This window comes from Notamacropus eugenii, chromosome 6, assembly GCF_028372415.1.
Source record: "Notamacropus eugenii isolate mMacEug1 chromosome 6, mMacEug1.pri_v2, whole genome shotgun sequence".
Lineage (NCBI taxonomy): Eukaryota > Metazoa > Chordata > Mammalia > Diprotodontia > Macropodidae > Notamacropus > Notamacropus eugenii.
In genome coordinates this window covers 45,168,693-45,180,696 of record NC_092877.1, presented here as the reverse complement: position 1 = coordinate 45,180,696, position 12,004 = coordinate 45,168,693, and the positions used below count along the sequence as shown (strand labels likewise).

At 37.2% G+C, this 12,004-nt stretch overlaps 1 protein-coding gene across 8 annotated transcripts in view; it reads right to left on the bottom strand.

The window, feature by feature from the left end:
• Positions 1-12,004, bottom strand: part of PCGF3 (polycomb group ring finger 3) — a 132,051-nt gene that overhangs the window by 29,493 nt on the left and 90,554 nt on the right. For all 8 annotated transcript variants that reach the window (XM_072619734.1, XM_072619739.1, XM_072619735.1 and 5 more), the window contains 2 exons: positions 11,031-11,086; positions 398-508 (listed from right to left, as the gene is read on the bottom strand). In XM_072619734.1, the coding sequence (XP_072475835.1) occupies positions 398-508; positions 11,031-11,086 (167 nt within the window). The remainder of the gene's footprint in view (positions 1-397; positions 509-11,030; positions 11,087-12,004) is intronic.

Below are 12,004 nucleotides of genomic sequence, written 5' to 3'. Positions count from 1 at the left end.
CCAATTTTATGTATTTCCTCTTCTTGTGATCCATGCTCTGATAAAATGCCAGATGTTATAATAGTTTCCCCAGATGTTATAATAGTTTCCCTCTCATTTTCTACGTGGAAAATGTGTTCTAGGGTAAACAATCTTCTTATCCACAACCTCTACATTTTCCTGGCCTTCGTGAGAAAATGTTTCTTCACTCTCCTTATCTGTGTATTATCTTCACATGTCATTATCCATACCAAGATTCATGGGTGCCCATAAATGTTCAAAACAATATGAGTTATGTTAGAATACAGACTACTAAATGTAGAATCTGAGTGCCAAGTAAAGCTTCTAAATTTTAACAGTTTAAAGAGATTCTTAGTGTTGTTGATCACTACAAGAACTGGTTAGAAAGACGACTTACCATTCCGATGTGAGTCTAAGTGCTGCTTTGCAGAGCAAGTCTCCCCTTTGATGTCTCCTGGCACTTCCATGCCTAATTTGTGATAGAATTCCCTCTGTTTCCTCATTTCCGCTATTAAAAACAATATTTATCTTTTATTTTAACAAGGCCAATAGAATGGTTTTATCATATTAAAACTCTGCCCCATCAACAGTAAGATCTCATACCAAAACAGAACTCACAGCTGAAGAAAATCCATCATTTAGACAGTAAACTGCTCTACAGATAGAGATGTAATGGAAAGAGTCAGGAGTCAAGAGTTCCTGCCTTGATTCAGTCACTCCTGAGTGGCTTTGGGTTTGTTAAATGCAAACAGGAGGTACTGAACCAATGGATGATTATGCAAATGAATAACCTGTAAGCTCCTTAGATAAAAATAAAATTATGTGCAGCTATCCAAGTCATTGTGCAACTACTACAAACCCTTTCCCCTCTCTTGGCCTCTATTTTCTCATCTGTAAAATGAGGGGAATGGCCTGGTGATCCATCTATCTTCCAGTTCTGAAATTAAATGCTTCCAATCTAATGTCCACAAATGCTACCTCTTGCCCTTTCTATATAGCATGACCAGCAGTTCAGATAATTGAAAGTGTTCAAATAGTGTTCATTGGAGATACAAGTGGTAAGCAGCTGTTTGTTAAATATGCCTATTAACAACTTCCTTCTGTGCTACCCCATTCAACCAGGATTACTAAGCACCTACTTTGTACGTAGTAATTTGCCAACTAATCAGGGATTATTTGGTCTTTCTAACCTTTTTCACAAACTATTACTGTAACATGGGTCTTTAACATTCGTTAACAGTGAAAAAGAATACACATACACATATATGTATGTACATAAACACTAAATACACCGTCAGGAAAAAATAAGAGTTAGCAAAAATAAGTAGCTAGTTAATAACTCTTTACGGACGTGTATGGCACACCAGCTGGTGTACTGGTGGTATACTGGTAGAAAGTAGACTTGTACAAATCCTTTTGATAATGGGAAGTCAAATTGAAACATTCATCTAGATGCTGAATCTAGTAGTGAGAACTTTAAAAAAAAAAAGGGGGTGGAGAGGGAAGAATAGGACCCGGTTGCAGGTCTGCTCAAGAGATGCATCAGTTGGGGAATGGCTAAACAAGCTGTGGCATAGGACTCTGATAGAATACTGCTGCGCTATAAGAAATGATGAACTGGTTGATTTTAGAAAATCACGGGAAGACTTGCATGAGATAATGAAAAGTAAAATGAGCAGAACCGAGAAAACATCCTATATGGTAACAGCAATATTGTTCTAAGAACAACTCTGAATGAATAAGTCATGAGTATTATAAATACTCAAATCAGTTATGAGGGAAGATGCTATCCACACCCAAAGAACTAATGAGCAGAAGTAGGTACAGTATGGTTATACACATATTTGTGTCTAATGGTAGCTTTGTCTAGGGTAGGGTGGGGAGGAAGAGAAGAAAAAAAAGAGTACAGCAGAAAACAAAAGAAAATTTAGATAGACACACAGAAAAGCAGGGCAGTTTTGAAAATTAGGTATAGTATTTATTACATAATTTTCAAAATAAAAAGCAAACAGTGTGAAATGGAAATTCATGGTTTTATAGAGAATCTTCTTTATGTGTTATGCTGTGAACATGGAAAAATTACTTTTTTTTGGTATTACTATATTAAAGTTTAAAATGTATAAAAATTTACTGAAAAACAAAAAAGATATGCCCCAAAGTGTTTCCTAACGCTCATCGAATAGGTGTCTGTCTGCCAAAGTAAAGCTCAGAAACCAAATAATAAAAAGAGCTGTCAACTGACCCATATAATAAATGACTCATTTAGAAATGGGTTCAATTTTAAAATTCTAAGACTTTTAAACCCAAATAGAGGGTGCTAAAGAAAAACAATGGCTGATTAGGCAAATAAATAACCTGCAAGCCTCCCCAAATAAAAATAAAATTATTACAATAAGCTCCAAGTGAATGAGCCTTGAAAATTAAAGGTCATACCATTAAGAAATTAAAGAACCTTTCACAGAAATGGTGGCTGTGGAACAGAAATTTTTCTTTATTTTTATTAATTTATTTGTTTTCAGTTTTCAACAATCACTTCCATATGTTTTAAATTTTCTCCCTCTCCCTCCCCCAGATGGCATACATTCTTATTAAACACATTTTCACATTAGACATGTTGCATAGAAGAATTAAAATGAGTGGGAGGAACCATGATAAAAAACAAAACAAAACATAACAAAAGAGAAAACAGTCTGCTTAATTCTGCATTCTGATTCTATAGTTCTTTCTCTGGATGTGGATGGCATTTTGCAATAAGAGTTCTTTGGAAATGTTTTAGGTCCATTGCTATGAAAGGCTAAGTCTATCAGAAACAGTCCTTGCACACTGTGGCTGTTACTGTGTACGATGTTCTTCTGGTTCTGTTCATTTCACTTAGTATCACTTCATATAAGTCTTTCCAGGTTTTTCTAAAGTCCACCTGTTCATCATTTCTTATAGCTCAATAGTATTCCATTACATTTACATACCACAGCTTGTTCAGCCATTCCCCTGCTTTCCAGTTTTGGCCACAACAAAAAGAACTGCTATAAATATTTTTGTACACATGGGTCCTTTTCCCATTTTTATGATCTCTTTGGGATACAGCCCTAGAAGTGATATTGTTGAGTCAAAGGGCATGCACATTTTTATAGCCCTTTGGGCATAGTTCCAAATTGCTTGTGGAGAATTCTTAACCAAACAAGGGATACAGTCTACATCACAAAAGAAAACAGATCACTTTGATTATATGAAATTGAAAAGATTCTGTATGAACAAAATTAACAGAACTAAGATGAAAAGGGAAGCATTCAACCAGGGGAAAAAAATCTTCATTATCAAATATTTTTGACAATACTCTGATATCTAAGATATACAGGAAAATAAGACAGAGCTATAACAACAAAAGTCACTGATATATGGTATAAGGATATGAACAAACAGTTCTCCAAAGAAGAATTGCAAACGATTAACAAGCACATTGAAGAATGCTCCAAATCATTAAAGAAATACGCAATCAAAACAGTTTTGCAGATTTACCTCATCCCCATCAAATTGGCAAAGATAACACAAGACTGATAGGTAATATTAGAAAGTTGTGGAAAGACAGGCACACTAACATACTATTACTGGAGTTATGAATTGGCCATTCTGAAAAACATTCTGGAAAGAAATCTGGAACAATGCAAAGAAACTGATTAAAATATCCATACTCTTTGACTCCAGAGATGCCTCTGCTAGTCATATATCCGCAATGATAAAAAGAAACGCACATCACATATTTATAGCAACACCTTGTAATTGCAAAGGACTGGAGACAAAGTAGATGCCTACTCAATGGGGTCAAGTGAAAAAAAAATAGTGGTACATGAATAACAGAATATTACTATGCTATAAGAAATAACGAATATGATAAATACAGAAGTATGGAAACTCCTAAGAACTGCTACAAAGGGAAGTCAGCAGAACCAGAAAAAATATCCACAATGTACAATAAACATCAATGTAAAGAGAGAAAATTTTAACAGCAGATAAAAACTGAATCCTGTGAAATTATATTGACCAAATTTGTCTACAAAGTAAAGATAGAAGAATGCATTTCCCTTCTTTGCAGAGGACTACAGATGTGGATAACTACATACAACATCAGACAGATTTGGCTGATAAGTTGATCTATTTTTCTGAACTATTTTTTGTTGTTTTTTTAAAATTGCAACAAGCTCCAAGTGAATGAAACTTGAAAATTAAAGGCTGTACCATTAAGAAATTAAAGACAGCATCCAGACGAGCTGAAGAAGGAAATAAGATAAGTGACATAAAACAAAAGATGGCAATATCTTAAAATATATATGGAGAAATCATGGTGAAACTAACTACCTAATCTCCCTTCTCCACCAGCGAGAAAGACGAATGGATGTCAGTTATAATTTAATAGCCATAAACCATCAGTCCTGGTCTTTGGGGGTAAGAATTCATAGTGTCACACACCTCCCTCCCTCCCTCCCTCCATAAGGTCCCTTTCTCTACCTCCTAAGTCAAGGCCTTAGGAGACCTGGAAGCCCTATTGGGAAGCAATGCCAAGGCCAGGCCCAATGTAAGACTAACTGTTAAATGGAGACAGTACCCAGAAGACGATTTCAAAACAACTTACTTTCCTTGAGAAGTTTAGCTCCTGACCCTGGAATCACCACCTCTGTAACTGATGGCTCTCTGGTTTTGTTAGAACCCATGTCCATTTACATTCTCTGCTGTGGTTTGCATGGGTTCAGATTATACCCTGGTCAATTCTTGTTGCACAGTGACTTCTTTTAGGTAACCCTTAAAACTCCACTTCTGCCTAGCCCTTAAGATCTTTACTCTCTCACTGCCTCTTCCTCCTGTGTCCCACCCTGTCTTTTTGGCCTCACAACTGACCACAACTGTGGAGCTGCTAAATCTGTGCCCTACGAATAACACGTAGTTCATGGAAATGTTGTCTGAACAGCAATAAAACACTTTGTCTATTCCTGAGGAAACTTCCAAAATGGTGCCTGCTACCATTGTAAGAGTGTTAGCTTCAGATGAACAGTCCTGTGCAGGGACACAAAGTGTACTAGTACTAAGTCTGCTTCAATAGGTATAAGAATTGAGTCTTTTGTCACTAGCCTTAACTGCTTGAATAACACAGGTAAAATCTATATAATGAACACTAATTTAAAAATGCATTCTACCAAGCAGAATTATTTTCCTGTCCTAGCAGATGGTTCAAAGCTTCGCTGATCTGGCTCAAAGGAATTTGATAAAATGAAAGATGCTGTGAAATAGATATCTTTGCAAATCCTAGTTCATAAAGTAGTCAATCTATTTAACAGAAATGTTGTGAATCTGGTTGAATTTTCTTACATTTGTATTCTGGGGTACAGGACTGGTAGTTAGCAGAGCCAAGAAGGTAGGAGGAGAGACGGAAGTAAGAAATGGGAGGTGGCCAAAAACAAAGAAAGAAACAATACCTCCTCTAAAGCAGTTTCCATTTAAACACAATTCAAGCCTAATGAAGTATTAGTATTCATGTGCCCCATGAAGCATTTTAAAATGTAATGAATGGCCTATTGGAACATACACATCATCCAATATTCTGATTTCACTAAACTGAGAAAGGACCACAAAAAAGTACTGAAGCTGTGCAATATAAATAAGGAAATTTATACTTTGGATCACACTGAAGATGACCTAAAAGACACAAATGAATGACGTAGACATCAAAAACGTGAGTACTTTTGTTGATGACTACCACATCCTGTATAAAGCTTTCAAAGATGAGGCAAAAAACACTTCTTTGATTCGAAATGATTAGGGTAAAAACTTCATAGCTGTTCTAAAGGGCAGCAGACAAAAGTTGGGGGAGTGAAAATACTTTTGTATCAGGCCATTAGTACCAAGTGTTTGAGTCAGTCAAGCCCAAGGTGATCACTTCTCTCCCCAAATTCTAAATATCTGTTTTAAAATATCTTTTCTTTCTCCTCTGAATACGATTCACCCATCTAAGAAGTCTCTCCTATGCTAGTGAGGGAGACTTTCCAACTTGAGAGGAGAGAGGCTATGAAATGTGTACGTCTGGATTGCCAAAAGGTCTGGATTGCCAAAAGAATAGATAATGTGAAGGCTCTTATACCCAGACATTATAATCCCAAGTGCCACCTCCAGTCATCCTGATGAATATCTGGTCACTGGACCCAAATGGCTCAGGGGGAGAAAGTGAGGCTGGCAACCTTGCACAGCCCTCCCTCCCTCAAAAGAAAGTCAAGTGCAAGTCATGTCATCATCTCTCTGATGTCATGGTCTTCTTCAAAAATGAAGGACGAACACAATAGCCCCAGGTTCCCCTTAACCTCAGGAGAAGACAATATATAAAAAGAAACTGGGGTGGGGTAGGAAGGAGGTACTGCAAGAAGGTGGTGAAGGACAGAGAATGAGGGATGGGGTGGGGGGGCACCTTCCACAAAAAAAAAAAAAAAAAGGTTCTGGGAAGAGCTCACCAATGGGAGAAGAGGACCACAGGGATGAATGAAGAAGGCAGCCACAGAGGGAAAGGGAGAAGGTAGCCAAAGCAAGGTGTTGAAATCTAGAGTATGAGTTTAGAATGAACTTACATTCTGGGATAGGATCCAGATTTAAGTATGCAGAACCCATCAAAGGAATATAGGAATAAAAAAATTTCCATAACCTCCTTGTTTTCATAAAATAGCAGGGCTCACAAAAATCTTCACTGCTACTTAGCAATCATTTTATGCAATAATTATGCTTCCCTATCTCACTTCCCCCCAATCTCCAAGAGTATCCAAACCTTTTCCCCTGATTAGTCTTCCAACTCCACAGCTTCTCTCCCTTTAAATACAAATGACTGTTTTCTACTCCCCTGAGAAAAGTAAGGCCAACTGAGGTAAGGTTCCTTAACAATTTCCCTTCCAGAAGAATTCTTTACTAAAGGAGAGATAGAATGCATTATGAAATGCAAAATGGATAACTTTGATTACATTAAACTGAGAAGTTTTTGCACAACCAAACCCAATGCAACCAAAATCCGGAGGGATGTAGTAAATTGGGAAAGAATTTTTACAGCTAAGCTCGGGGATAAAGGCCTCATTTCTAGAATATATAGAGAACTGATCCAAATGTATAATCATACAAGTCATTCCCCAATTGATAAATGGTCAAAGGATATGAACAGGCAATTTTCAGAGGAAGAGGTTAAGGCTATCTATAATCATATGAAAAAATGCTCTAAATCACTATTGGTTAGAGAGATGCAAATCAAAACAACTCTGAGGTACCACATCACACCTATAAGATTGGCAAACATGACAGAACAAGAAAATGATAAATGCTGGAGAGGATGTGGGAAAGTTGGAACACTAATTCATTGTTGGTGGAGCTGCGAGCACATCCAACCATTCTGGAGAGCAATTTGGAACTATGCCCAAAGGGCTACAAAAATGTGCATACCCTTTGACCCAGCAATATCGCTACTAGGACTATATCCCCAAGAGATCATAAAAATGGGAAAGGGTCCCACATGTACAAAAATATTTATAGCAGCACTCTATGTAGTTACCAAAAACTGGAAGTCAAGGGGATGTCCATCAATTGGGGAATGGCTGAATAAATTATGGTATATGAATGTAATGGAGTACTATTGTGCCATAAGAAATGATGAACAAGAAGACTTCAGAGAGGCCTGGAAGGACTTATATGACCTGATGCTGAGTGAAAGGAGCAGAACCAGGAGAACTTTATGCACAGCAACACCCACAGTGTGTGAGAGTTTTTTCTGGTAGACTTAGATTTTTGTAATAACACAAGAACTTCTTACCAAAAAAAAAAAAAAAATCCCAATGGAGGATCTCAAGGCAAAATGCCTGCCACACTCAGAGAGAGAAATATGGAAGTCACTCACATATTGTAGCAGATCATGTTTGTGTATGTGTATGTGTTTGTGTATCATGTTCTGATTTGTTATACGATTTCTTTCATTTATCTTAGTCTGACTACATAGCATGACTATAGTGAAAATATACTCAATAGGAAAGTATATGTAGAATCTATACAGAATTGTATGCAGTCGTGGGGAGGGAGGGGGGGAGTGGGGGGTAGGTGGGGGGGATAAAATCACAATTGTATGGCAGTGATTGTTAAACATTACAAAATAAAAAAAAAAACAAAACAACAATTTCCCTTCCAAACGGTCAGCCTCTAGATATCTTCTCTCTTTCTCTGTCTCTATCTCTCTCCTAAATGAGAGGCAGTGGTGATTTTTGTCAGTACTGGGAAGTTCTGATGTGGGAACTCCTTCCACTACATGCCTGCAGATCATAAGCTGGTCATGACTTAGTAGCTAACTAAGTGCTTAGGGAGTAGTGTGAAGTGCTGAGGTTCACACAACTAGTAAATACAAAAATTAGAATCTGAACCTAGATATTTCTAACTCCAGGTCCAGAATTCTATCCACTACATCAGACTGCCTCTATTCCTTGAGTTTTGCCAAGGCTAAATTTTACTCCCATCAGCCTACCTTCTCCAGAAATTCAGAAACTTGCTGCATCATTCATTCATATTGTTTTTCTGCAAGTTCTCATTCTCATTCAGTCTTTCCCTTTTTAATAACTTCTTACTATCCACGTAGGAAACTGCTAAAGTGCCCCAGTCCCATTATAGTGTCCTCAAACCTGGTATGTGTAAGTTTCACCGAAAAATCTCCTGAAAAAATAGCCTTCTCCTAATACTTCCAGTTTCTTAGTACTTAACCCTTGCAAACTGGATTCTGTCCCTATCTGCTGAAAGTAATCTTACAAAAGTCACTAATGACCTCCTTCTAGCCAAATCTAATGACTTTTTTTCTTAGTCCTTATCTTTCTTGTCCTATCTTCAATTTGATTAATACTCATTAAACACCTATTATGTGCCAGGCACCATGCTAAGAACCGGGGATATAAAAAGAAGCAGAAGAGGAGGAGACAACATGGAAGTAAATGTATATAAAGTAAGTTATGTACAGGATAAATAGGAAGTAACTGAAAGAGGGAAAGCACTGAAATTAAGAATGATTAGGGAAGGCTTCTTGCAGAAAGCAGTATTTTAACTGGGACTTAAAGGAAGGCCAGGAGGTCAGTAGTCAAAGTAAAGGAGGGAGAGCGTTCCAGGCATGAAGAACAGCCAGAGGAAATGCACAGGGCCGAGAGATGGAGTGTTTTGTTCGTGGAACATCTAAGAAGCCAGTGTCAACGGACTGAAGAGCACGTGTGAAGGAATAAAGTAAGAAGACTAAAAAGGCAGGAGAGGGCTAGGTTAGGAGGGGGTCTGAACACCCAGCAGAACATTCTGTGTTTGCTTCTGGAGGCAGCAGGAAGTCACTGACGTTTACTGAGTGGGATAGTGACATGATCAGACCAATCTGTAACATAAGACTCTATGGACCATATTTCTATTCTCAATAGATTGTGGTGTCGTTGGAAAGGCATGCATTTCTTAAGTATCTACACTATGCAGAGCACTGTGCTAGGCCTTAGGTAAGACATGCTATATGTATGCTCTTAAGGAGTTTACTGCTCCACAGCTATACCACATAGCTTCCAGCTACCTGCTAAAATAATTTTTTTAATAAAATGTGACTATGTCTAACCACATCATTAATCTACTAAAGAAGCTTCATGACTTCCTTTTGCCTGTAGATAAAGGACAAACTACTATTATCTGGCATTTAAAGCTCTTTAGAATCTGGCTGCAGCCTTTCTTTCTAGGCTTATTTTCTATTAATCTTCTCCACGAACCCTATAATTCCAGCCATACTGGCTTACTTAATATTCTTCAAACTTGGCATCCTGCCACCCATCTCCATGCCTTTATACAAATTGTTCCTCAAGTCTAGAACATATTCCTTCCTCACCTCTGCCTCCTAAAATTTCTAGCTTCCTTCAAGATTCAGCTGAACTGTTTCTTCCAACAGGAAGATGTCCTTGATCTCTACCTCCATCCCTGTTAGTATTCTCTCCTTTCTCAAGCTGTTATGTACATAACAGCATTTTCTGTGGGAGTCAAGAACTGGATAAAAGTGGGTGCCAGCTGACCAGGGGAGGTCTGAAAAAACCATAAATGGATGTGATGGAATATGAGAAATTAAAAGAAATATGGATAGACTGGCATAAACAAACACAGAGTAGAATAAGCAGACCAAAAGAACATACAAAACAGCTACATTGATATAAATGAAAAGAATTCTTAGAGGGAGCTAAAACCTATTTATTATAATAAAAATCCCTAGGAACAGATAAGGAAACATACTCCTTCCCTTGGTTGAGAGGTTGGTGACCTCAGGGTCCTAATGTTACACAGATTATCTCAGACCTGTTTATCCTTAACTATTTTCCTTTGTTAGGAGGAAGGGCTTATTTACCAGAGAAAGTGCTCTTCTACAAATGACTATGATATACAAAAGGCATCAAGAAAATCTATTTACATACACACACACACACACACACACACACACACGCAGCACGCACCCCTTGTACACGTGTCTATTTACATGTTCTGCCTTCCTAATAAACTATGAGCTTCCTGAGGACAGGGACTCTTTTTCTTACTTCACCTTCCATCACACCTTGCAGACAGTAAGCACCTAAGGAATGCTTGTTGGTTGAACTGAGAGAACTAGGCCGATTTACTAGGGTAAGTGCATTACAATGCCAGGATACTATAGGATAGGTGGAAGTCAGATTGACCAAAGGAAACCCAAAAAAGAGGAACACTTTTGGCACACACAAATGATCATAGATAAGGTCTTTCTGTAGAAATGGAAAAGAGATTATGAATACAAGACAGATCATGGTGGAAAAATGGCAAGTTCCAGTCAAATATCAAATGATCATAGGATAAAAAAAATTCATTTAATATCAGAGATCTGAGGGACACACAAAACTGTAGTACTGCAAGAGGAAAAATAGGTGAGAAAAGAAATTCTATGGCATTCCTGCTATCAGTGATACATACATTTTGTAACTAAATTTTGACATATTAAGACTTACCTTCTTGGAGGCCTGGTACCAATTTGTAAACAATATCTTGCATTGTCCTGTCATGACTGGCAAAAAAAGCAAAAACAAAATTACAATTTAAAAACATCTGAAATTATGCCACTTGAAATATTCCTTCTAAATTTCCTTTTCTATCTTGCACTGAGCAAAATCACAAAAGTTTGGAAGTATGCATTATGTTTCTCATTTTTAAAAAGCTAAAAGCCATAAACATCTATGTTTTTAAAAATTATAATTTTTTTAGAATACACTTTTATTAAATGAACATATTCTAAGTTAGGGATCATATATACATGAAAATTTTATTAAGTTGAAGAAAAGTATAAAAATACGAAAGAGCATTTTAATCATCTGTATTTCTAAATTCTCCTGGGTTCTGAAAGTGAAAAACAGAATTGTCTTAAAATATGTATACAGAATAATAATACCACAGACCCAGAGTTAGAAAGTCCTACCACAATTTCTGATATTAAAGTGTAAGCTCCAGTATGCATGCCCTGAGTTGACATAGTTTTGTAATAGCAGCAACAAGGCATCACGAGGCCCTCAATGTTTTCTGATGGTCATCAGATGACTACTATTCCAATGACCATCACTTATCTATGGCGAAAGATAGTAATTAGCATTTAACTAATTTCAGTAACGAAGGGGGCCACTCTTCGGCAAAGGACAATGAACACATGCCCGCACTTTTTTGAAGTATTGGTAAGTTTTGCTGATGTTTTTTCTCTTTTTCTTTTACTTTTTTTCCTTTACAAATATTCTTTGTTATACCAAATGGTTCTCTGGGAGGGCAGGAGAAATATTGGGTGAAATTTTAGTGATGTTGAAAAAAAACTGCACAGTATCAACAAAAATTCATTTTAAAAACAACAAAAAGCAATGGAGGGGTACCATTATGATCTGTGAAATTTCAGGTATAACTTTCAAATGTGATTGTCATGAGGAAAGGGAGAAGAAGGGAA